General features: G+C 42.3%; 1 protein-coding gene across 11 annotated transcripts in view; it reads right to left on the bottom strand.

The window, feature by feature from the left end:
• Positions 1-368: 368 nt before the first annotated feature.
• ckap5 (cytoskeleton associated protein 5) overlaps positions 369-26,064 on the bottom strand; it is a 30,831-nt gene continuing 5,135 nt past the window's right edge. For 2 of the 11 annotated variants that reach the window (XM_023956017.2, XM_023956016.2), the window contains exons 3-45: positions 24,945-25,138; positions 24,228-24,434; positions 23,904-24,075; positions 23,684-23,816; positions 23,511-23,608; positions 23,145-23,258; positions 21,619-21,723; positions 21,331-21,420; positions 20,201-20,365; positions 19,957-20,085; positions 19,729-19,887; positions 19,542-19,640; positions 18,364-18,474; positions 18,194-18,286; positions 17,658-17,843; positions 17,483-17,577; positions 17,182-17,365; positions 16,256-16,404; positions 15,785-15,959; positions 15,506-15,619; positions 15,271-15,399; positions 14,978-15,172; positions 14,762-14,888; positions 13,395-13,465; positions 13,089-13,187; positions 12,382-12,501; positions 12,050-12,199; positions 11,744-11,947; positions 11,533-11,668; positions 11,176-11,369; positions 10,924-11,087; positions 9,492-9,515; positions 8,461-8,631; positions 8,244-8,364; positions 7,977-8,156; positions 6,935-7,122; positions 5,273-5,348; positions 5,008-5,196; positions 4,751-4,888; positions 4,224-4,307; positions 3,025-3,178; positions 2,831-2,952; positions 369-1,732 (exon numbers count right to left, since the gene is read on the bottom strand). In XM_023956017.2, coding sequence (XP_023811785.1) covers positions 1,478-1,732; positions 2,831-2,952; positions 3,025-3,178; positions 4,224-4,307; positions 4,751-4,888; positions 5,008-5,196; positions 5,273-5,348; positions 6,935-7,122; positions 7,977-8,156; positions 8,244-8,364; positions 8,461-8,631; positions 9,492-9,515; positions 10,924-11,087; positions 11,176-11,369; positions 11,533-11,668; positions 11,744-11,947; positions 12,050-12,199; positions 12,382-12,501; positions 13,089-13,187; positions 13,395-13,465; positions 14,762-14,888; positions 14,978-15,172; positions 15,271-15,399; positions 15,506-15,619; positions 15,785-15,959; positions 16,256-16,404; positions 17,182-17,365; positions 17,483-17,577; positions 17,658-17,843; positions 18,194-18,286; positions 18,364-18,474; positions 19,542-19,640; positions 19,729-19,887; positions 19,957-20,085; positions 20,201-20,365; positions 21,331-21,420; positions 21,619-21,723; positions 23,145-23,258; positions 23,511-23,608; positions 23,684-23,816; positions 23,904-24,075; positions 24,228-24,434; positions 24,945-25,138 — 6,063 coding nt within the window. In that variant the 3' untranslated portion in view covers positions 369-1,477. The remainder of the gene's footprint in view (positions 1,733-2,830; positions 2,953-3,024; positions 3,179-4,223; positions 4,308-4,750; positions 4,889-5,007; positions 5,197-5,272; positions 5,349-6,934; positions 7,123-7,976; positions 8,157-8,243; positions 8,365-8,460; positions 8,632-9,491; positions 9,516-10,923; positions 11,088-11,175; positions 11,370-11,532; positions 11,669-11,743; positions 11,948-12,049; positions 12,200-12,381; positions 12,502-13,088; positions 13,188-13,394; positions 13,466-14,761; positions 14,889-14,977; positions 15,173-15,270; positions 15,400-15,505; positions 15,620-15,784; positions 15,960-16,255; positions 16,405-17,181; positions 17,366-17,482; positions 17,578-17,657; positions 17,844-18,193; positions 18,287-18,363; positions 18,475-19,541; positions 19,641-19,728; positions 19,888-19,956; positions 20,086-20,200; positions 20,366-21,330; positions 21,421-21,618; positions 21,724-23,144; positions 23,259-23,510; positions 23,609-23,683; positions 23,817-23,903; positions 24,076-24,227; positions 24,435-24,944; positions 25,139-26,064) is intronic. The other 9 variants (XM_078948973.1, XM_023956019.2, XM_078948976.1 and 6 more) reach the window with 6 other exon arrangements.

Genomic DNA, 26,064 nt, shown 5'->3' with positions numbered 1-26,064 from the left:
TCTGAAGCATTTGTTGCCAATTAATTCACACCCAGGTTGTCCTTTAGGTGTGAACTAATTAACATGCAAACTCCAGCCAGGATCTGAACCAGGTCCATCTCACAAGATGGTCCTGGTTCAGATACATTGCATGTTCTCCCCGCGGCGTGCATGGATTTCTTCCCACAGTCCAAAATCATGCTCCAAGGTTAATTCATTCACACCTAAATTGTCCTTTAGGTGTGAATGCCAGCGACAGACTGTCCAGAGCGTACCCCACCTAAACCCAAGAGTGGCCTGGACAGGCTCCAGAAACCCCGAAAAGGACTCAGCGGGTTTAGAAGACTGACGGACAAACACACAAAAAAAGAAACACAGCAGCACAGGTGCAGAGTTAAATACAAAATCAATGTCCTTTATTCCCTCCACTTTCAGCTACACACAGATGAGAGACAGAACCATCATCATCATCATAATGATGTCAATAAACAGCAGTTTTAATAAAATAAACTTTATTTAAATGACAACATAAAAACAGTCGATGACTTCATGCCTTGCTCTTAAACGAACCAGCAGCACTGAAGCTGCCGTCAGTGTCGATACACAGGTGAGTGTGTGGAGGGGGGGGGGGGGGGGGGGGGGGGTTACCACTACTTTACAGTATTTACAGCCAGCAACAGGGTCACTACTTTACCTCTAAATTATGAGCGCCATTTCTAATCAGATTTAAGAAACCGTGAGGAAGACTCTGGAGGTTTGACTTCAGTTAGAAACTCCTCTTCCTCAACGACTGTACAAAACCCACTTTAGGTTAAGCCGCACATGACATTTGACACATGAAACTTCTGTGGTTTATCTGTAGGAATAGTCATTATATAGGTAATTAAGTGCTCTGCACTGATACACATCCCTTAAACCCAAAAGAATCCAACGGGGATGGGATGTCTTCCAGGAAAAGGGAGTCATCTTGTGGTATGAGACCGAGCTGATTGTGAAGCATCAGAGGCTCTGGTGCAGTTCTCTGATGCGCCACAAGGTGGAGCTCACGCTTACCGACAAGCTGCTTCAGTGCATGACCACAGGGGGCCGCTAACTAGCTTTCCTTCATCTCTGAGTCTGAACGTAGCAGCTGATGAGTCAGTAAAACTGAAGGGCGCCATGATTCCTGACGCTCGCCGCCCCACAGGCCGCGCACGGAGCAGAGAAGCCGTTAAACAAATTGGTTAGTTTGGTTAAGAATGGAGGCTGCAGCGTGGATTTATGCACAACAAGCAGGAGACAAAAAACAAACTTGACCCAGAGGATCAGAGTTTATGAGAAAGGGGGGGGGCTGATGTTGACAGGCACAGTGGGTGGAGTCAGGTTGAACATGAGTCTCTGCAGAGGGGAGGAGTCCCCTTCTGTCCATGAAGCAGAACATGAATAAAAGGAGGAGGACACAGGTGGACGCTGCTCTCCCGCTGCTGGATGAGGATGAGGAGCAAGAAGACGAGGCGTCTCACTGCAGTTTGCTCTTTATCCGCTCCAGGCGTTTCTTCAGGTCGTCCAGATCGCCGGCGGGGGAGGCAGAGCGGGTGTTTGCGCGTGTGGGCGAGAGCGCACTGCGCTCCTGCTGGTACTGCTCGCGGGACTCCTTCAGCTGCGACAGCTTGCTGTGCAGCATGTCTGTGGACGAAACAACAGCCGGCTTGGACATCAACGAGATGGTCGGCTGCTGCTGGGACTCGCCGTCGCCGCTGTTGAGACCAGCCTGCTGGAAAGGGGGGGGGGGGGGGGGGGGGAATCAGCTTCAGTTCAAACAATTCCACCCACATTTACACTCAACCATGAAATCCTTTTTCACTTTTGAAGTGGAGGACAAGAATCCACTAGAAGAAACTGACATTTCCACATAGAAGCCTTGTTGGATTTTTATTAGCATTCCTTTGGTTGAAAGAATGAAAAATGTACAGTTTTAAAATGTCCAATTTAAGAACTTTTAAGGCGTTTTCTAAAACCTTTTCCAGGATATTACCAATTCTCAAAATGTTCATGTTTAGTTTATTATATTTAACTTTCCTATTGGGAAACAAAATGTTCAATGCTTTAAACAAACAGGAAATCTAAGTCATTTCAGCGTAAAATATTTTATTTTTCTTTGGTGTAACTAACCCATTAACACCGGAGTTCTTTCAACCACTGCAACTCTTTCACATAATCCCAGCGGATTCTGACGCTGAGAAGAGCAGCCATGTGCTGACGTGTACTGCTACAGACACCAGGCATGTGTCACGCATCCTTGAACACGCTTTTGGCATGTTGTGTTCCCGCTGGACTGTCGCTATCAGATACCAGATGTAGCTAGAGTTGAAAGGGGCTTAATGCAAAATGTCAAAGCGGTGCAAATCTCGTAAAGTTTTTTTCTATTCCGATAAAAGAAAGACTGTCTCTCCTACTCAGAATCAGTTGGATTGCGTAAACCGTTCACAGCATTAAAGTATTTCAGATCAATGCAAACCGCCTTCTCTCTGCTCTAGAATCTTTGGAAATTGTGCTACTTACGTAGAACGGTCAAAAGGCTTTGGTAATTTAAAGAACATCAATACTGGAGCTAAAACTACTGGTGCAAAATTGATTTTCCCTGTGAAGTTTGATTTGCTTACTGCATGTCTGTAGCAAAAATCTGATAGATTTGATTTATTTAACGTTCAATAGACATATTTTTTGGGGGGAAAAGGAAACAGTTGGAACAGTTCTAGCATCCACCAATACCTGAACAAAGTTAAAGCTTCTCTGAGCAGCCTGATCTGACGCGCCGCAACGCAGATGTCTAGAGTTTGGATCAAGGCGGCTGGCGTGAAAATAAACTTACTATGCTGGTGTTTTCCAGGCCACACCTCCGTTTGAGTATCTGGAGTCTCTCATAGTAGTAGGAAGCGGGCTTCATCTCCTCATTGCTGCTCAGGACTGAATCACAGCTGTTCTGTGGCATCACTAAGCACACACAAACACACATTGACGCATACAGCCGTAACTCTGCAACAGCGGAGCGTTACTCTGACCTACCTGTCTGAATGTACACTTTGCCCTCACGCTCAGACTCGATCATGCGCAGGCCTCGCTCCACGTAGTTTTGGAAAACCTGGGTCGTGTTCTTCAAGAAGGGCTCCAAGTCGGCATCGGAGTACTTCAGCTTATACTCGTATAACTCTGTCAAACCCTGCATACAACGTCACACCAACTTAGAAAGTCTGATTGCCTTCTGGATTCAAATCATCTGCACCGTAACAGGCTGAATTTATCCAGAAGCATTCGAAAAATGACTGAAAACTGTTCATGTTTTCCATAAAATATTGACGAGAAGCTTTGTTTCAGGAAACTTCTTCAGGGCAGATACTTCACACGAAAACAGTCAAAAATAAAAACTATTCTAGAAGGGGATAAAGACATCTAAAAATTTTGAGGGCTGGTTAAAAAAAAAAAAAACACCAAAAAGAGTTATAAACAGAAGAAAAGCAAATAGTTCAATTTAAAACACAAAACGAAGCCTAGCTGCAAAAGGAAACGATTAAAGACGACCACAGCTTCCTCCTTCATGCATAAACCTGCTTTCAGACACAGACCAATAATGTACTTTCCACGCATAAGGCTGTTAACAAACGATCCGTTTTCAAACTTATGTCGCATAAATGGTAAATGGCGTATACTTATATAGCGCCTTTCTTCCTACAAGGACAAAGCGCTTTACAGTCACAGACCCATTCACCCAGTCACACGCACATTCACACACTGATGGTGGCTCCGCTGCCAAACACAGGCGCCCGCCTACCACCAGAGGCAAGGTGGCATAATAGGCGCTCTGAACGGTTAAGAAAGACAAAAGAGTCTGCCAGACTCACTCCAGTGAAAATTGTGTTCATGGCGTTTAGCACGTTCCTTTGGCATCTTTCTGATGATGGAAGGTTTAAAGAAAATAAAGCTCATATTTGCATTTCTGAGCATTTTTTCATGGAAATCAGGAGCAGCTAAACAAAAATGCAGTTTGAAAAAGCGACGAGCCCTAAAGCAGAAAGGTGAACAACAGCATTACAGACAGAAATGGAGCAGAATAGGTATGTACAGATAAGTAAAAGTACTTTACAAAAACTTACAGTGAGAAAAAAATAAGGAATTAGAACCAGGTATTGTAATAATGTAGGTAAAAATTGTACAGCACATTTTAAAGAGGCCTGAAATTTTTCATTAAAACACATTTGGAAGCTCACCTCTTTGGTGTTCTCCTTGGAGCCGATTTTTTTGAAGATCTCCGTCAGAATATCGCTGACCTTGGCTTTTGACATGCGCTCCTCCTGGAAACAACAGCCGCCGTCAGAATGACGCTCACTGTGAGGCGCCTGAGCTCAGAGCAGCAGAGGATTTGTGGTAGCCGTCATTTTGCCTTGTAAACTAATCGATCATTTTCTCATTTTGTTTGGGCAGCATTTACTTTTGCTTTAGATTTTTGGTTCAAATACAAAAAAAAAAAAAAAAAAAAAAAAAAGACTTAAAAACGCAGCACCAGTTAAAGTAGATTTTACACACGTCTTTCTGCATCAATTCTTCCACTGCTGGAAAAACGTAGCTCACCCTCTGTAGCAAATGGGTGAGCAATCGTTCTAACTAGGTTCACCTTGGTAAAGGTAAAAAAAAAAAAAATCAAATGAACACAGTACAGAAGGAATCGGATAATAACATTGAACACTGGATTGCCGTTAAATCTGTGCGGCTCCTTCGGAGCACGTGCGCTGCTCACCGTGCGCAGCCCGCTCTTCTCGTTGCCTCGGTCGCTCTTCATCCCGGACAGGTTTCCGGTGTGTTTGACGACTCTCCTCAGATGGGCCTCCAGCTCCGACTCGTTCCGGTTTTCTATCATGGACAGATGGTCCAGGATCTGCTCAAAAATCACAAAATTCCTGGGTTAAGATGGTCTTAAAAATGACTTGTGTGGAGCTGCTGGACTCCAGTAAACAGAAAAAAAGGCTGAAAGTAAATCTTTACGCGACTCCTTACCTTGGCCCCTGTGAGCTTGCACAGAGAGTGTAAAAGTGTCTTGAGGGTCCGATGTGGAAGGTCGCCCTTCAGCTGCTTGAGTTTCTCTTTCGGGAACACCTTCATGAAGTTATGAATGTCTAATAAGATGCGATCCAGGTTAATGTTGTGGATGGTTTCTGGCAGGAAGCGGATCACCCTCCACAGACACTGAGGGGACACAACAAGGCCGTCAGTCAGCGTGCAAGCCGCCATCCGCCGACTCGCCGCAGGATTTGATCCTTACCTTCATGACCAGGTCGGAGATTGTGTGGGAACCAGCTGAGGACACCAAGGAGTCTTGAAGCAGCACCAGCAGGGCACTGAAGAGAGAAAGCACTTCTGAATGAACATTCAGGCCCAAGTCTGCTAAAACTGGCATGCTCACAAAACCCTTTCAGTTAAATCCTTTCTATGTGCAAACATGTAAACTTCTGGCTCTTTTAATCAGGGTTCTGCAACCTGAGGCTCTGGAGCCACATTAGGCTCCATTAGTGCTCCGTTGTGCCTCTTTAGCTTTGAAGAAAAATACCAACAATCTGAATAAATCATAAGTTTGCAGTTTTGGCTAATTTGCTTTAAGTTTTGTCATTTATAGTTACATTTCAGATAACTGGGCAAACTATCAGAGTGGTTAATATTTTTTAATTTATATAATTTTGTATGATGTTTAAAAATTGAAAAATTGCATTCAACACCAATGTTGTGATGTTTAGAATAATAATAAGAGGAGAAAAATGATCAAGGTGCTCCAAAGCATTTAAAATAAATAAATAAATAATTTTTTTAAAGTCATTTTTGATTTTCTCTGATTTTTAAATACAACAAATCTGCTGCAAATATTTTTTTGACACATTGCAGATTTTATTTTGAGAGGAACTTGTTGTCAAAAGTAAAGGAAGTTAAAGTTGTTATTAGGGATGGGCCGATACAATTGTTTACGTCTGATAGCGATAACCAATATTTCCCCTGCAACTGTTGCCAATACCGATACTTAAGTGTCCACAGTAAAACAAATTTTAGATTTCCTTTTTGATTCTTTATTAGAAATGCACAGCTTTTCTTTTACTGGACAATCACATTGCACTTTACCTTATTAACATACAGCAAACGATCAAATAGGAGCAAGTATCACTTCATATAAATACATTTGAAAACATTCAGACCATTTATTGAATATTGGACATGACTGTAAACCACAGCCAGGGATCCATTAGGAACAACATGTATCCCTTTGAAAAAGAACATTTAAATAAAAAAAACTCAATTACTAACTATCACTGTGAACATAGGTTTCCCAATCTATTAGGAGTTTTCTGAAACAATCAGAAGAATATTGGTACATTTTTTTAATATCAGGCAGATAAACTAAAATTATGCAAATATCAGCCGATACCGATAGTGGCACTGATATATTGCACATCCCTAGTTGTTATACACATAAAAATACAACTTTTTTATAATCATTCTTTCATTTATTTAATAAATGAATGCCATTATTGGGAACAAAAACAAATAAATGGCATTTTCTAAATAGCAAAGTGGGACTTTGCAGATCTTGCCGGGTTTTGGTCAATATGAAATGGCTTTTTTAGTGTTAAAGGTAACAGACCCCTGTTTTTTTTTCCTACTTTAAACACATTTACTCTGAACTTCCTGCAAGATAAATGAAATCACCACACAGATCATTCAAACCAAAAGTGTGATCATTGTGAGGAGCTACACCAACTGCCGCATACATATTGGCAGCTGCACGCAAACGTGCCACCTGGAAAAGTCTTAAGACGCAGAAAATGTGCCATCTGTTCAGCAGAAAGAACTCTCAAGTCTAGCCTGTCAGTAGTGCTGATCTTCTTGCACCTTAAGGTTCTGAATAATGAGACAGGAGTGGAATCCTGTGATCACTGACCTGATCAGATTGGTTGGATCAGACTTCTCCAGGACTCGGATCACCAACAAGTTGACGGACCTGATGACCTGTGTTCCTTCTTCGATGTCCTCCACTCTGCTGTCCAGCATAAGCATGATCAGACCGTGCATAAGGTCCTTCAGAATGCCCATGGATGCTTCTCTAGCCAGAGACTCCATTGAGAAAAGCTGACAGGAAGGAACAGAATAAAAGTTTAGAAGTTGTCAGGGTCTGTAGCAATTGTTTGTATTCCCTTGTTTACAGCGGGAATGGCATTCTAAAAATGGGCCGTGATAGGTGAAATCCGTGAAGTAGTAGTTTTGTTTCTTCTTCTAGACGTTTTAAGGCTCCACACTACACACTTCATCTACTTTTCTCAGACAGACATGAATATTTTCACACTTTTCTCTCTTGTTTAAACTTTCAAAGTTCAGACTTTCATAGTTCAAACTTTCATAGAAAAATAAGCCAATTTTATAAAACGAAAACAAAGATCTAGTCAGACGGAAGACGTGGCTCAGAGGAAACTGATTGACCAGGTCAACAGCCAATCAGGAGGCGAAACACAATGTGCTGTAATAAAAATAATAAAAACTGATGCAAAATTGCACTAATAGATATCAGTGAAACCGCCAAAGTAAATCACCATGTAATAAGGAACACGGCACAACCAAATACTCAACTCAAATTACGACAATGCAGATTTTTAAAGCAGCAATGACTATGAGGAAACGCCGCTTTGGTGAATTCTTTGCCCTCATGATCATCATCTCCGTAGAGATCAGACAGCAATTCTATGTGAACAGAGCTTCCCTGAGATGTGGAGTTGGGAACGATGACTGGACTGTGACTTTTAAGTGTGAAATTATGCATTTGTGATGTGTGGAAAAGCCTGGTCCTGACTTGGTCAAACTTTGTTCACCGTTGGAGAATTGTCTGAACTTAATGCCCCCCCACCCCCCCCCCCACCCCAACACTGGATGTTCCTCATAGCTCCACTCCCCAACCCTCAGATCGCCTCCGCTTGCATGTGTGGACTCACAGACAGCAGGCTTCCCATGATGCAGCTGTACAGTTTAATCACGTCTTTCTTGTCCACACGGTCGTCAGCCAGATGTGTGCTGTTGATGAGCCTCAGTTGCATGATGGTGGCGATGAGCAGCTGATCGATGTGTCCAGACATGGCGTCCGCTTTGTCCTCCTGTCGTAGAACTTCATCAATCTGTGGAGGACAATGGCGGGGTCGGATTGAGCAGCGAACCTCTGAATGATAATCTCTGGGTGACGGGATGGAGGGTTGGTGTTGTACCTGTGCCAAGGCCTGTATGCTCGTATTGATGTCGCCACTCGCCACCTGGGATATGACATAGTTGATGGTGGAGGCTGTGCTGTTGTGAACATCATCAAAGTGTAGTGATAGGTTGCGGCTCCTTTGAACAAGACAAGGATCGATTTAGTAAATGCTGCTGCGAGTGTGTGTGTGTGTGTGTGTGTGTGTGTGTGTGTGTGTGTGTGGTGAGGCTTACATGAACTTGGGGATTATGATAGGCTCCAGCAGCTCATCCAGGTTGTGCTCGATCAGGTCTGGCATCTTGTACTCATCTCTGATCATGTCCTCCTCAATCTTTTCCAAGTCCAATTTGAACTCCTTGGGGATGGGGTTATGAGAGGGCTCGTTGTGCTGCTGACGAGACTGACTTCTCAGCAGCAACGTCGGTTGGGTGGAGAAAGAACAGAAAGAAATGGCATGAGTCGAGTGTTTGAGCGATCAGCGCCGGCTCCCTCCAGTCCTGACAGCCACAAGCTTCTGATACCAGACTGCACGAGGAGGAGCGAGGAGAACAACTTAAAGTACATCCAACATTTTGTTTTAAAAACCAACAAGTAAACATAATTTCAAGGAGGTTGAAGTTGGAGCGTCTGGACTGGAGAGGATCTGCGCTGATCTCCTAACAACGTAGATTTGTGTTGTCTTAAAAAGCAGAATGAAGCAACAAGGACAGCACAGCTCTGAACGTTTACCTTCCCTCCGATTTACAAGAACTTTTAGACCCTTATGAGAACTGGAACACAGTCAGCTCACGGCTGATCGTACCGTCACAGCATCTGGGAATACTTCCTCTGATCCCTTTGAACGTTAAGAGTTCAGAAGCAAAATGTTTACAGCTTTGATCTGTACGGTCCGACATCAGCAGAAGGCGATGGTGAAGGTCTGGTCCTTCAACCAAGCATCTAAATCCTCAACTGTCTGTGTTTCAAGTTTCAAAAAAGCGGCATCTTTGCAGGACAGACCAGCACAAAGCAGAAGAGCAAACACGGATAAAGAGCAGGGTGAGGAGGAATGAGTTAGCATGGCAGCTGGGGGGTTTGTTCAGTCTGTTGGCTTCACCCTCCACAACGAGGCGAAGCACTACCACAACTGAAACTCCACAGCAAATTAACATCCACTGGAGTCATGGATGCTGTGAGTTAGGATGAATTCTGAGGTTCTCACAGCGACGCCACAGAGGAGGAAGGGGGGGGGGGGGGGGGGGGGGGGGGGGGGGGTTGTACTCACATCTTATATGTGCGATACATTATTCTGCTCCGAAAGGAAGGCAGGCAGAGCAGAGAGAGGAGATCACACAGGAAGAAAGATGAAGGGTTAAAGAAAGACAGAGCTGGTTGGTTTCACAGACACGCTGGACAGGAAGTGCCAGCAGCTTCTTGGAGATCAGAAAGAGTGGCTGTGAGAGCAACCCAACATGCAACAACTCCCAACATCAGGTTAGCAGTGAGCAAACGTTTCATGCGTACAAAGAGAACAGAAGAAAGAATGGCTGACATGCTTGAGAAGAACAGCTGGAAGAGCTCAACATGTGCAGGGGCCTTGCACCCGGTAGACAGCAAATAAAAGCAATGGATTTTCTACTAGCAGTGCAACAATGGTTGACAGCGTGCTGAAAATAAAACATCGCTTTTTGTCTCCAATTTTTTTGCTGTATCATGACATCTCCTGCTTTTCGAGGTAGAAAGATAAACAAAATTAACTTAAACTCATTTTATCAAATGTGTGAGCACAAACGCAGCATAATAAATTATAAAATAATAATGGCGCGTATAAATCCGTATAAATAAGGATGGGTACAGAGACTCGGCACCAATATCGACATTACATATAACTGGATTTTGGAGAGTCATCTCAGAAATGCCAATCAGGTCTAATTCCTATACAATTCTAGCCAATCGTTTTACCTTTCCAGCGATTATGGGCAGGCTCACATAAGGATAGGTGAGGTTGTGAGGGTGGGCAGAGCTCCAGTCAAACTGTAGAGGTCGAAGTCAGCGAAAGTTTTTCTGTACTTCCCAGCAAAAAACTTTATCCTCATTAAACATTAATGTCTTTGTCTTCCTCGCCTGAGCTGGCATCTGGCTCAAAACTGTACGGCTGGATAGCTCCAATATTGCTCACCATTTTTTGTTACAGCGGTAATGTTAGGTTAGGGTCTGAGGGGCTATAAGCTAGTGAAACTGCGTGTAAACGGAGCTCTCAGCAAAAAGGAAGGGAAGGAGGGCAGGGCTGCTCCACGCCAACTACATCCTAGAAACTGACAGGTTTTTTATTTTGACAAAAAATGTCAAAAATAATTACAAGACTTGGAGCAGATTTTTAAATGCTTTTGGACAAATGTGTTTTTTTTCTTTTTTCGGTTTTTGAAGAACCACCTCAAGCACTATTTAGGTACCACAAAGTGTTTTAAAAGTAGCAGTTCGGCAGCAGGACAAGATTAAGTCCAAACGGTACCCATCCCTAAGAATACATCCCTAAGAATAAATCCAAAATGATGCAAAGTGATGGACTCGACTTGGAGCCTCAGTTGATTTCTCCTTATCCATCTAGAATTCAGAAATACGTTTCACCTTTATTACGCTGATTTCTGGGGAAAGTACTGCCACGTCTTTGTGCTCATGCAGTAGATCTTTTACTGTGAAGATGTTCCTGGTCTTACTTGAGCTTGTTGGGGTCTTCCTGTGCTGGCTTGCGGGAGAAGGTGGCGTTGGGGTTTGCTGGATGTTCTCGCTGGGTTTTCTCTGAGGCGCTCTGCTTGACTGGAGCCTTCTTGGCCGACCTCTTGATCCTCTCCTCCAGCATGCTCATTTCTTTTTCTGACAGCTGGAATGAAAGCAGACTGATGAATGCTGCCAAGCAGGACTTTAGGTCAGGATTCTCTAAACTGAGGGCAGGAGTGTGTTCGTCTTACATTCCCAATCAGCTTGTAGACCTGGTCCCCACAGACGTTGTACACTGCCACCACAGTGTTGAGGGCAGCGTTACGTACAGATGTGTCGCGGTCTCCGATGTGCACAGCAATCTCCTTCAAAGATTTGGCCGGAGTCGGCTGGCAGACATTCATCCCATAACCCTCTATGAGGCAACCCAATTCCTCTAGGCATTCTGGGTAAAAAATAAACACAAGACAGCACACGTGTAAAGTTTACTGTTTGGAGGGTAAACAATGGAAAATTCATCTTTTTTAAAAAGAAAACTCTTGAGTCAAATGCTATTTTTTTACACAAATAAATGATATCTTTGGAACTAAGGTTCTGCAGAAACCCACCAGCTCTCTGCTTGGAGTTCTTGGACTTTGTTCCCTCCATAAGGAAAGGGAAGACTTTAGATGCTGGGTAAACTTTGCAGAGCATGGTGAGGATGGCCCGAACATCTTTGCGCACCCCATCCTTCGATTCCCCAACCTAAGCAGATGGAAGAGAATTTGAGCTCAGGCCGACAGCAGCAGCAGTGGCGTGCCGAGCAAACCGTGAACACACCTTCAGGATAAGATACGGGATGAAGGAGTTGGCCTCATACTCCGTCAGGTGGTAGTTTTCATCGTTTAACATGATGAAGAGCAGCTTCAAGTACTCCAGCGCCTTCATCAGCACTGTAGTGTTTGTGTCAAAGAAGCGCAGTGTGAACCACTTCAGGATCAGGTCCAGACAGCCGATGGTGGCTTCGCGCTCACTTTCCAGCCGCTGATTAAAAAAAACAAAAAAGAAAAAACATACACATCACTAAAACTAGATTAAATCTAAAAATGTAACCAAACGTGTAAAAACCAGACCGGGGTCCCGGACCTCAATCATGACCCCGATGGCCTTCACGTGTCTCTGAAAGTCCAAGTGATACAGCTCATCTTGAAGCCACTTTGCCAAGCATGTGGACATCTGAGTTTTCAGCTGCTCCACATACTCGTCCCGAGGAGTGATGAAGTTCCACTTCAGGATCTGAAACACAAGAGCATTCACCTCAGACTAGATCTACCACAATTCTAAATACTCCAACTTAAACTAATAAAAAATTAAAAAAAAGAAAAAAAACAAAAAAGTAGACTTTAATGCAGAAATTCCTCGGGTGTCTCAAGAAACAGATGATAACTAAAGACGCATGTTTATTAGCTATCCAGTACCTTTAACTGCTTCTCCTCTTTGATCCTCTGCTCCTTGGCATTGGGAACAAAGATGAAGATTGGCCCAGACTTGTCTTCCTCCTTCAGGCCTTTAGCCGCAGGTTTCTTGGTGCCTGGACCCTGAAGGAGATTACAGAAGCATAACTAAACCAAGGGAGAGCCTGGATGTATAATCCTCAATCTGTTTTAAACTGAGATGTAGACAGAAAGATGAGGAACAACGTTGGAGGAAAAGTGCAGACAAACCCATCATGACCTGAAGCCACATTTCACATTTTAACCCTGGTGTCACACTTCAGGCTCTTTTGGGTTTGGAAAATATTAATATACGGTAATTAAACAAAGATCAACAAAGACATCGTTAATTTCTGGTTACAATTCGATCTGATATTCATTTTTGTTATATTTGGTTGATCCACAGCTTTTATAAGATTTCTGGGGACGTTTCAGAGCAAGTTTCAGGTCATGATCAGCGGTCGGTAGAGAAAACTCCTCCAAGGGTCCTTGAAGTCTCAGCTCTGTAAACATGCTGCGCTTTGGTCAGTTACTGGTTACAGCAGACAGTGCAGAAAAGACAGATTAAAGATCAAACAGGATTAGATCGAGTCCAGACAGATGTCAACATCTGCCCAGAAGCTGCCTGTTGAGAGGACAGGAAGTAAAAGAGGAGTTGAGGTTTAGCTCTGGGGCTCTCTGCACGGGTCTACCTGTTGAGTGCTAGCAGCAGCTTTCCCTTTGCTTGGGGGCTTTTTACTACCATTAACCTCCTTGTCCTTGATGAGAGGGGGAGATTCCTCAGAGGGAGGCTGGGTGGGTAAAAACAAAAATGATCAACTTGATGGAGGTCAAATGACTAACAAAGTAAAGCACACATGGAGAAAAAAAAAGTGAATATACTTATGATAAGATGTAAATAATAAAATGTAAATGCAGAAGGGGTGGATGACAAAATAATCCTCAACTGTTATTGCTATACATTAAAGAAATGATATGGAGGAGTGGAGGAGTTGTACCTTCTTGGCAGCAGCTCCTCCTCTGATTTTTTTGACTTCAGGTTTTCCATCAGGATGTTCTTCAGCAGATGCTGCAGAGGACAAGAGTGTGAATCGTGTCCTTAACGGTTGAAGACAAGTTCCCACGATACTGCATCAGAGTGTTAACCACTTGATATTGCTTCCACAGTAAGTGCACCAAAAATACCATTTGTTTCCCTCCACTACAGAATGATTTACTTTCAATATATGCCCAGGAACCAGATGCAAACATTAGTTTGTCTTTCAGAGACAGATGAAGGTCATCGGAGTCATGATAGAGGTCTAGGATCCTGGTCTGGTTTTTACATTTTTTGTTACTTTGGGATTGGTATCAGTTTATTAAAATAAGTTCTGGGAAAAAAAAACTATTTTGTGTTAAACATAAAAAAAAAATAGAGTCAAACAAAATAATATGTATTTAAGAATATTGCAAAACCCCTGAATAACATGGTGCGTTGTCAGAGCTAATAAAATACTAAAAGACTGATCTAACCCTGGCAATCTTTTCTACAAACTGCTGCCATCAGGGAGGAGATCCAGGTCCCTCAGAGCCAAGACCAACAGACTTCAACAGTTTTTACCCATGGTCCATCAGGCTCCTTTAATGATACTTTGAACACACAGAGTCACCCTTTATATATAGATTTGTACATTTATGTTTTTTATGACCTTGTGGCACTTTGGCATGTTGACCGCTTTCAATTTAGTCATTTTCCTTAAATGATGACAAACATTCTATTCCAAAATCTTCTGATCAATTTCCTCTTAAGATAAAAAAAAAAGAAAGTCAGTTTACAAAACATGTCTGTTGGAAACTGTTTAGACCATGGGTCTGCAACCTGAGGCATCAGAGCCTCTTTTGCTCTTCCATTGTGGCTTATTAAAAATGCTAATGGCTTTTTAGTTTTGGTTCATGGGTTTTAGTTTATCAAGTGTTTATGTACAGATTTTAATATTTCAGACAAAACTATGATAAAAGGTCTAATCTACTGTTATTAGAATATTTTAAATTCAAGTAAATAGGATTTTATTTAACATAGGATGTAGGGCTGCAACGGATCACGTACCAATCGCTAACCACAGTTAAGCACATGTGTGCTGCGGATAGATGTTTGGTGTTTTTTTGATCATACCCATCATATCAAAATGTCTATTTTATGCTATTGACAAACTAGCAAACTCCTGACTTCCCCTAACATCTACTTGACTGCAAAAACAAGTGTAAAAATGTTTATAATCACTGGCATCAAGGGGTTAACAATAAACCGACTGATCAGGTCAGTCCAACTGGGGACATCAGAGACCAGTTTTTACACATTAAGGTGTAGCTAGAACTTGAAATTCACCTGATGCTGTCCCACCAAGGTCTGCAGATCCTTTCCCTCCCCCTGCTTTAGCTGGTGCTGCAGGTTTAGCTGGCATCACTGCCCGAGCTTTTTCCAACATGGCAACCACTTGATCCTTGGAGGCGGGCTGCAGGCAGAAAGCAAAATTACCACACCTCATCCACCTGGGGCAATCAGACAGCTTTTTAGGAGCTAATGGAAAAATTTGTGGCATACTTTCAGTTTTCCAGTGGCCTTGTTCATCTTGTCGTAGCCCAGATGCATCATGAAAGTGGGCAAAGCATCCTGAGCCTTCTTTCTCACGTCTCCATTTCTGTCCTCCAAGCAGGTGTAGAGCTGAGGAACACACAGCATCAGGTCGCCAGGGACCGTCCTCAGAGCGGGCAGCTTCTCAGCCAACCAGCCGAGCACCTGTGTGACGAGGGACAAGGGAATGAGATGTAAACACAAACTAATCTTACAAAAAAAAAAAAAAAAAAAAATAGCTAAAAATCTATAAAGGCTTGTACCTCCTGTCGCAAGAAAGGATTTTCCCTCTTCAGCTCCTCTGACAGATCCTCCCCCTCCAGCCAGTCCTTCATCCCAGTCTGATCCACCCAGGCTTGCAGGGTGGTGAGGGCAGCCGACCTCACATTGGCCTGCAGAGTTTTTTTTTTGTTTTTAATGCTGATATCTTCAGCACAGTTGCTAAATTAAACTAGATTGCCATCAAAGATGCAACAGTTCAAAAGAAAATCCCTCTACCTTGCTGTCTCCCAGGACAGTGATGATGGGGATCCCCAGAGATTTGACGTGCTGCTTGATTCCAGGACCCATGGCTGTAGCCAGCTGCTGCAAAATGCTCAGAGTCTGCTGCACCTGAACGCCACATACAAAGATCATTTATACTGCATGGCCATCACTGTCATTGCTTTCAGAGCCAGCTTCAGGAAGGAGAAAAAAAACCTCAACAGGATTTGGTTTTCTATGTCAAAATATTACAGCCACTGAGAAGTTTCTGACAGTCCAACACAGTTCTTTTACCAGGATCTTATTGGAGTCTGCGAGGCGGCCTTTCAGGGCAAAAGGCAGCTCTCCAATGGTGGGTTTGATGAACTTGGCCTCAGAGATTATGGCTGCAGCCTCATCCAGACCCTCCTTTCTGATCTTCCAGTTCTTGTCCCCGATTTTAGAAACCAAATCAGAAGTGATCTTGTCGCTTGAGGAAGACATAAGAGATAGAAAACCAATTAGTCTAGAATAGTTGGGTCAAGCCTTTCATAAAAGTTATCAGATTTTTTAAAATTATTATATTCTCTCATGTCTTTGAATCAGCAGAAGGTGTGAAAGGTTTAGAACTTAATTTTTTTCAACAACAATAAAACATTTTTTCCATTAGTCAAGAAGCAACTTTGTTAAGGTTTATTTCAATGTTCATTACTAGACATTTAAAGGAGCATTACGAAAGAACATTTCTGAGACTCACATTTAGAGCAGTTTTGTGCTTTTTGTTACCTGATATCTGATCGAGGTAGTAAGTCCATTATGTCCTGCCCTCCCCCGCCTCCATCTTCATCTTGCTCCTCCCCTTCATCCACCTCATCTTCGGCTGACGCCGACTTTCTGTTGAATCTGATTGGAGCTGGAGGAGACTGACCCTGCATCTGTGCGGCAAACATTTACAGGGAATCTTCAAAGCTGCTGCTGCTCACTTTTTCCTGATAATACTGTCAAAGCATAAGACTAACGCTGCATTCACACCGAGAGCAATTAGCAGTGCATTCACTGCTCAACGCTTGTCCAAACTTTATTTTGTAAAGCTGATCCTCCTGCAGCGTGTGGGAGGAGCTACAGTCAAAAGTTTTCATGCATCGCTACATGGAAGCATTGACTGTGTATCTGCATCTCATTTACAATGCATGGAAGACACAGATGAGTTCGAAAGATCATTTCAGATTATTTATTTTGAAAAGCGATAGCCATGTCTCCATGTCTGGGTTCATGAGATCCTTCAGAGACTCTCCCAGTACGGTGAGGTTCACCATCTAATGACAGCCGCTTTCAGCAATACTTCAGTCTCTGACGTATTGCTGTCAAATGGAAAAAAGTTAAAAGAATAATATTCAAAGCACCTTTTTAGTATAGTCTCTGGTCAAATAAGAAAAACAATCAGCTACTCCTCCATGTTGGTTTTTGCCTCCACTCACTTAATCATTAACACGTCATGAGCTAAAGAAGAGTTTCTGATGAGTTGACGAAGCGAATTCTTCACCAAATTCAGATATTTGAATTTTGGAAACATCATGCAGCGCAGACAGAATTTTGATGCTCAAAACCACCAATAGCACCTCTGATCGAGTCTGTACATTGACTTAACACAGAAACTGATGGTGTCAACAACCTTAGAGAGGAGCTCTTGCATTTTTTGTGTACATCCATACCTTCTCAAACTCAGCATCAATTTGAGCAAGAAGAGCCGGCTTCTCATCCTCAAAGAACATTCGGAGCGGTGCTCCCATGTAAAGATACATGACTCCCAGCAGAGTGATGGCAGCTGTTCGCACACCAGGGTTTGTTGCTCCCAGAGCAGTCTTCACATTGTTGATGAAAGCCTTTACGTTAATGCTGCAGAGGAGGACAAGCTTTTTAAACCAGAATAGTCCAGCTACAGGAGTAGTGCTCATTAAAATGACAGAAAAATGGTTATTTCAGAACATTATGTCTAAGCAAGAACTGAATTACCCAGTGAAGCCAAACTCCTTCATTGCATTGGCCAGCCAGTTGAGCGCCTCTGCCTGGTTTTTTGGGTTCTTCTGTGCAAATGCTAAAGAAACAAGCTGAAGCACAAAACAAAACAATCAAAAGTTAAAACCTTTAATGCAGCATCATGGTGAGTTTTCCCAGCATCTATTCGGACCTGTTCAGCCGTCCATGGAAGTGAGCAGGCCTCTCCAATCGCCGTCAGCCCCTCCTTTGCGTTTCCGCCACACTTGACATCTCCGACCTTATCCACCAACCCTTCCAAAACTACGCTGGCAGAGGTCTTGGAGAACTGGCCCCTCTGAGCGACGAGGGCCACAATATGCAGCTTCATCTGCATCACCTGCACAAGGTCACAGCAAGAGGTTGGTGCTTTGAATGTCCCTTACTACAACCACCAGTTCTGTCTCACCACATTAGAGAATAAGAGCATCAACATGCCTGAATACAAAACAGATCAGCTTTGGCAAAAATATTCATGCTGGAATGGCATTTAAAAATGGAAATGAGGATGAGAATAATGCACTCTTAGGTGCTGTGTTCCTTCTTAAATGATGAAAAGGTATTTTTGGTTAAACTGATCCACTAATGTTTAAAGCTAAAGAAAACACAGAAAGTATTAAGAAAAGAACTAATTTTATTACCAGTTTTGTCTTATAAAGGAATTCATCTTCTGAGGGTAGAGACAGTTACCTGAAAGTTTGTCTCTTTCCAGCCTGGTTTTTTAGCCAACATCCTGACCAGAGCCTGGCACGGCATTGTCACCGTATCCATGGTCTCCACAGCCTGCAAGAACACATTTGGCCACTGAATGTTGTTCTCACATGCCAATTCCTGGGACTGCAACAGAATGAGGACTTTACCTTCTGAAACTCCTCCATGCTGGCCAGTCTCTCCTTCCAGTTTGCTGAATCCAGAGCTTGCAGACAGTTTTCAGGAAGGACCCCAGCAGCCAGCTCCTCACACACCCCATCCTGACACACAGCATGTAGTTTAACAAGCACATTTCTAGCAAATTCGCCATTAACAACGACCCAGTGAACCGATGGATAAGAGTAATGAGTACAATGCTCTGAAAAAAACAAAAGCGTCGTCAAGGTGATGTGCAGTGAAGTACACATATATTTCAGCGTGTGTGAAAGCACAGATGCAGCGCTGCAGTGCAGACTGTTGTGCTGCATTCACACAAGGCGCGCTTCGCGCCTGCCGCCTCTTTCTTGACACAGGTCAAATTTACTGCTCGAACCCCGTCCTTGACGCCGCTGCCTCAGAGCAACCGCCAACTCATGGAAACCATGGATGATTGGGTTTATATGTTTTGGAGAGCTCTAAAGAGGCTCACAAGATCATTTAGAGTTGCTTCCGGTGCACTGCACTTCAGCACTGGGAATTGGACCTGGGTTACAGCAGTTTTAAAAGTTCCTTTCATCCGTCTGTGGCCCACTTTAAGCATTTACCCGAAAGAGGAAAAATAAAACTGGAGATTATTTTTTTATTACTGTCTTGATGAAAATAAGTAAAATATCATAAGGCCACGGAGCTGGAGTGATCGCCCGGTGTGCTAGCCAGCCGTACGGAGGACAGCATAACTATCTAGCAAGCTCCACTGCCCAGGGTTCGGCAGAGCAAACATGCACTACCACCCAGGGTTTGGCAGAGACGGCTGGTGATGTCAACCTAGGTGCTGGTCCCTGGGCAGCGGAGCTCGCTATGCCAGCCCACCAGCAGTCTGGTGCCCGGCAGATGGAGAGTCGCAGTGGGTGCCGCCATATCACATCGCCCAATCATTCCAGCTCCATGGGCTTATGCAGTTTTTCTTATTTTCATCAAGACAATAATACAAAGTTCCTCCAGTCATCGCGGAGGATCACGTACTGGATTACTATAGTATCCTTCAGATACTATGGTATTTATTGATAATGATTGTGGTTCTCATCAAAAACCCCTTTCATCTGTTGAACAGAAATAAACTCAGAGCTCTCCGCTGATTTATCTTTTAACGTATTCTGCTCCGGTGAGTTGAAATTCCACACAGACTCACCGATAGCTCAGCCTCCGTGACCTCTTTGACATCAGATGCCACTTTCTTTGCTTTTCCTCCAGAAGCTGGTTTGCCTTTTTTGGGTGGACCAGCTGATGGCTGGAGAAAAAATAAGTTGCATGATCTAAAGTTCAGAGCAGCAGGTTTCCAACAATCTGGATGTGTTGTTTTCTAAGTCTGTCCATACCTTGCTGGCTGCTGCACCAGAAGCTTTCTTAGTTGGAGCAGAAGTTTTTGGAGCCTCAGGAGGAGGGGCGGCTTTAGCTGCAGGTTTCTTTTCCACCGGTGCTCCTCCAGCACCCTTCTTCCCCCCAGGAAGCTCTACTTTATCAGCGCTCTCCTTTATCTGTTAGACAAAACCCACCGTTGGAAGGTTACAAATACAACAAACAGTCTCTGCTGCAATGAACCTCACCTTATCCAGTTTAAGTTTATCCAAATCAGCCAGGAAGGGGTTCACCGCCTTCTCTCCCACCACCTTCATGACTGTCCCCAGAGCTTCAAAGGCGGCGTCTCGGACCTCAGGGGCGGAGTCATTTACTTGCTGGGATGGTTTGAAGGAAAAACAAAAGTTAGTTTTCTTCTCTTTTAAGTGACAAGCCATTTCATAGTGATTTCTTATTCAAAAAGGAACAAAATGAATCGTGCAGGACATTTACCTTGATGAGAGCAGCACAGAAAGGCTTGAGGACACTCTTGGGCAGAGTGGCTTGCGAGCAGTGCCTGAAGGAGCGGGCCAGAAACAGGGAGGCCTGCTGCTTAATAGACGGGTTCTTGTTGTCCATCACAGCCAGGATGTCCTCTGACAGGTTCTGCAGAGTCGTCTAAAACAAGGGCATAGGCCTTATAGACAATCGGGTCTCTACAGATTTACGGAAATGATTAAAGACCCATTTAAGGCCATTTAATATCAAAATTAAGAACATGCAAGAAAATAATCATCTTAACAAACATGCAAAGATTAAAATATATAAGAACATGACAAAATGATGAACCAGAGTGAAGCACTTCTCAAATATTCTAAATCACACAATGGATATTAATTATTAATAGTATAATCAGAAAATGTTGCGCCAGCAAACATCTCCAGAAATATTTTTAAACCACTTCAAATCAAATCGTCTTTAGCTTATGCATGTGTAAAAATCAGTGATAAATATTAGGCGATTGCCAAATGTCATACAGCAGAGCATGAAACACGATTGTCGCTGCTTTCTGTTTTCAAAATAAAATGTCTCATCTGTTCCAATTATGCATTACCACAAAAATAATAATTCACATGGCAAACCCCATCTCCTCACAAAGATTTGTGTACTCTTACTGTGTAGTGTTGGAGTAGTTCAAATATAGCATTTTTGACTGAAGATATGGTAGAAGTGGTTAACTTTAAAGGTTGAATTCAAAGTCACCTTGGTGCATACATCTATCCCTTTTGGAGCTCGACGCAAAATGAAATGTTTAAAAAAAAAAGGAAAAAAGGGTGGGCATAGAGTAATCCTACTCTATAGAGTAACATTTATCAAATAACATACTGTAGATCTGTTTCCCATTATGCCTCCAGGTTTATTCCATTTAAAATCATTTTATTCCAAACCTTGATATTACAATGTATTGTCTTTCTCTGCAGCACATGAAGCTTAGAGCATCAGCTGCTTTAGCTTATATTACTTCCACACACTGAGCTGGTTAAATAAAAATGATATCTAATGTTTAGTTTAGACGTAGAAAGAGACTGAGGATGTTGATGCGGTTCCCGCTCCAGAGTCATTGTTTAGGGAGGTGTACTTACAGTGAGGAAGATTGCGTCTATCGCCTCCTGCAGGGCTTGCACCACTTGTGGTTTCTTCTCTTTAAACTTCTCCAAAATAGTTGGAACCACCTAAAAGAGCAGATTTTCAACATGATTATACTGATCCAGCCCTGCCTTCCCATCCAGATGCATGATGATAATATATGGAACTTTACAAAAAGAATAAATCTCAAAGCTAAACATATACATATAAATAAGTGTAAAAACAATACATACAGCCATACAGTCTTTGTAACTAGAATTTGTAACTAGATCTCATTTCCTTACTTGTCCTGAATATGTGCCAAACTTCTTCCTGAGACCAGTGGCCAATCCAGCCAGACATTTAGCAGCCAATGACACCAGCATCACGTTGGCATCTTTGCCAACAACCTGCAGCACAAGCGGAGCACAGTTGTCACACGTCCATCTCTTCTGCTGATGCTTCTTTCATTGCTTTGAGAAAATTAATTCTGAAAAAGTCTCAAAAGATATATTGGGTCCCTTTCTGAATATAAACTGTTTTTAGATATTATGTTAGCAGCAGAACATTCTAGCAGCAGCTGGAAAACCTAAACGAACTAAGACTACTGGAAAATATCAGTGAATAACATCTAAAAGCGCTTCTCTAAAGATGTTTTTCGTCAAGATATTCTACAGATTGTGATTGATTTCAAGCAATTTTAGCAATAAAAACAAAGGAAAAAGAGAAATGTATCAAATCTATTCAAGATATCAATACATAAATTGATTGAAAAATAAACAAACGTGATAATTGCTCTTAACCATAAAAACATTTTAACCTATACACTCCGTACATCTAGCAGATGATTCAAAGTCCATTAAATAAAGAGTTTTTCAAACTTTAGGTACTCAGCTGGAAAAAAATAAAAACATTTGCAGCTAAAAACAATATAAAGTCAAAGTTTCTTCAATTAAAGTTTGAATATATCCTTGAAAGGAAGTTGAAAGGAGAAAACTTAAATAATCCCACCCTTATCGTGTTTTACTAACTTTTTTATACACTTAGTTGACATAATTCAGTTCTTAACATCCATTTAAAGTAGCGTTGTGCATCTTTCCTTCATATGATTTGAGACACATGTCCATACATGGTCCACAATTAGATACATGAAAGACTCAATTAACTTTGTTGCAATACAATACAGTTCTATCCTTTTACCTAAATAGATACAGTCTAGACTTGCATTATTCATTTAGCTTTTAAAACTATAAAGGAAAATGCCTTTTAACAAAAACTTTTTTTCTTATTGGTACTTCAGCTTCAAACTTTAAAACCTGGCATTTGGGGTCTTTTAGACTGTTTAGTTCTTTATGGTTAAAAAAACGAATAAAAAAAAGGGTCAAATTAATTTGTTTGAAGTGCTCTGAAATAAAGAGTTATAATACATTTAGACAACACATCCCTCGCTGCGGTTCACCTTCAGCCAGTTGTAATTGACTTGGTAGAAGCAAGCTTGTAATTGGATGTCTGCGTTTACATCACATGTACATAAAAATGCAATACAATAGAAACACAACAGGAAGAAAAACTGTTAACCAGAAACAGATTTACTTCCCGACCCATTTTACCAACATTATCTTGTTAGTATCTGGGGTTTTCAACCAATGTTGCTGTTCCTCTCATAACTAGAATGGTTTTTGATGCATGTTTCTTTTTTTATTATTGCTAATTTGTAGCTATTAATACTTTTTAGTCCAAGTGATCTCAATGTTCAACAGGTCTGAAACATTAAAGTGATATTTTGTGGCAGTGTGTTTGAGGTTGGCAGCTTGGAAGTTTCAGCGCTCACCTTTTTCAGGGCTCTGACCAGGTCTCCATAGTCTCCGTTCTCCAGTTTTGGATTCTTGGTCAGAGTCTCTATGGCTTCCAGAGCTTCTTTTCTTTCCTGCCATTTTTTAGCTTCCTGGGGGGAAAAAAAAAAAGGTAAAGCAGTAATTTTAAAATAAAATTTTAAATGCATCAGTAACAACACTTAGAACCATGACAGGGAAGAAAGAAAACTACCCTCGGGCGTGTTTTAGGGACAACAAAAGAGCTACGCCTTAGAAGCTCTTTCAACTATTTTTATTGTTCAACCAGCTCTAACGCAGTCTCAATTTAAGACTAAAATATGAGTCATGGGCTAGACAGAACTATACAAGTTGTTTGAACTTACAATTTTGTCATAGAAGTCTTTGGGCATCTTTGACAGAATTTCTACAGGTTCTAGGAGCTCGTACGGATCCACTGCTACTGCAGCTTCCTCTTCATCATCTGCAGGAGAAATGAAATGTGATGGAGCAACAACAACAACAGAAAGTAGCAATAAGCAGATGCCCAAAGACCCACCATCAGAGTGCTCTCCTCCCTGGACTTGTTGTTGCTCAAACTTTGCTTTCAGGTCCTGCTGGGACCGCAGGAACCTGCTCTGTTTGGGGGGAGTCGAAGGCAGCTTGACCCACTCTTCCTCCAATTCTTTCAGCTGCAGGAAAACATGAATCAAGGTTACCTTTTTTTTAAAAAAAATGGAGCATTTTGGAGACTTGCATGCAGTAATGACGTTCTCTACCTGAACAGAGTTGATGTTCTGCAGCGACGGTCTCAGAGCATCTCTGATCCACTTGTAGATTTCCACAGCAAGGAGTCTTGCTTCATCTCTCACCGCCTTCTCTCTGGACTCAAACTGTTTGGGTAAGATCTTCACCACTGGCTTCAGCGTCACTATCTTGGATCCAAACTCACTGTAAAGAGAACATGAGAGCCATCATTTCAGTGATGTGAGGGCAGAAACTCACTGCAGGAAAAGGAAGCATACATTTCAGTTTTCCAAACTTGACCTAAACAGTAACATCTTAAGGTCCATTAGAAAACATCAAAGCTTTGCAGCACTCACCCGAGAGCTTTCCTAAGCGTCTCGAGGCACGCAACCACAATTTTGGGGTTTTTGTTGTCGAGTCCTTTGAGCAGTTCCTCCTGAACCACCTCAGCTTTTTCTATCTCGATGTACATCAGACAGATGTCCATACCAAGCTCTTTTGCTCGGGCCTTAGGCTGGTTGAACACTTTGGTTACAACGCCTGAAACCACCTCCCCGGTCGTCCTGCCGCAGAGACACAAACCCATCAGTGCGTTCACACCACTAAAGCTGCACATTCCATTTCTCTTTACAAAACACTGTTTGGATGCTGGATCAAGATCAAAGCAACACTTTGTCGTTATCCGTTTTAATAAGAGGAGCAGCAATTGAACTTTTGAAACCTTAAATTTTGAATAAAAACTATATTGGTGAGGGGGTGTCTAAGTCATTGTAATTGTCTCACTGGTGAAGACAGACACTACTAAGGCATTAGCATACCAGATACATGTGCACCAATGGGGTTTCTCCAAAATCATTTGTAGACACCACTGTTTCCACATTTCATCATTTTCATTTGATCATTTCCCTTCAAACTACAACACCGACATTTAAATTTGCAGTTTAATACAACTAAAAGGTCAACATTTAACAAATGTTAAGATAATTTAAAAAATACATTAAAAAAATATTGTTTTTTTTTCAAAACTTTAAGAGGAAATCATGGTTTTCAAAAACATTTCATTCACAACTTACCTGTTGGCCACATGAGCATTCTCCACAAAGGCCAAAGCGGCCTCCAGGCCTTTAAGCTGAGCAACAGCATTGGAGTCTGTGACAAACTTCTTTATCAAGCCCAGATACTTTCCCCACTCTGGACTCTTTGCATCTTCTATCCTCTGGAACAGCTTCAGGGCTTCTTCATAACCGTTCAGTCGAGCTTTCCACACCTGAACCACACGAGACAAAAACCTGATCAAAGTTCCAGACAGGGAAAATGTGCAGTTTTGGAGGGTGGAGCCCAATCTAACAAGCAAGCCTGATGGCCTAGATTTCAAGATCTTTTAAAAACTGGATGTCTGCAACTGATGCATTAGTGTGAGTGGACTCACAAAGTAAATTACTAGAGTAAATTACTAAAATTCCCTCAGTTTTATAAAAAACAAAAAATCCTTCTGCTCCTAACAGTCGAATCAGCAGCAGTTTCAAAACATCTCCACCCAGGTTACACATGAAGACGGCACAGCTGTAGTTTGATCCTGGACCAAAGAGACAAATCCTTTTACAGGTGAACAAACAATCTTCTGTTGGTTTGTTAACTGCAACAATACAAGATTAAAACTGCAGAGTCAAACCGATTCTGACTGGTGGCACTTGTTTGACCTCTCTCTTGAGGTCGAAATGCAAAATTACATTTTACTTTTCTCTTGGCAACAAGCAGCTCTGCTTGAGCCAGCTCCTCCTCCAAATGATCCAAACAAGCTGAATGTTTGGTTGGATAATTTGGCAAGCTTATCAAATCACATTAAGATGTTTACACTGGGACTCGTGACATCTGATCACAAGGCTCCAAAACCAAACATCCTCTTAGATTACAAAGTGCCTACAGTGTGAAATGAGCTCCATCCTGCAGTCTCACTCAAGGTTTTGACCCCAATCTCAAGACTACAGAGCAAGTACAACACAGCAAACATGATGGTGGAAAATTTAGCTCAACTTAAGCCAAATGGCGTATACGTGTCCACCTTCCGGCACATCCCTTCAAGAGTTGCCACAGAAAATAAGTCTTCACTGATTAACACAGATAGTTTGGCAGAGATTTTTTACCCATAATGCCATTGCTGACACAACCCTGTATCTTATCTGGGCTGGGGGA

The sequence above is a fragment of the Oryzias latipes genome, chromosome 6 (assembly GCF_053564925.1).
Source record: "Oryzias latipes strain Hd-rR chromosome 6, Olatipes_Hd-rR_3.1".
Taxonomy (NCBI): Eukaryota; Metazoa; Chordata; class Actinopteri; order Beloniformes; family Adrianichthyidae; genus Oryzias; species Oryzias latipes.
This window is presented reverse-complemented; position numbering and strand designations above follow the sequence as displayed.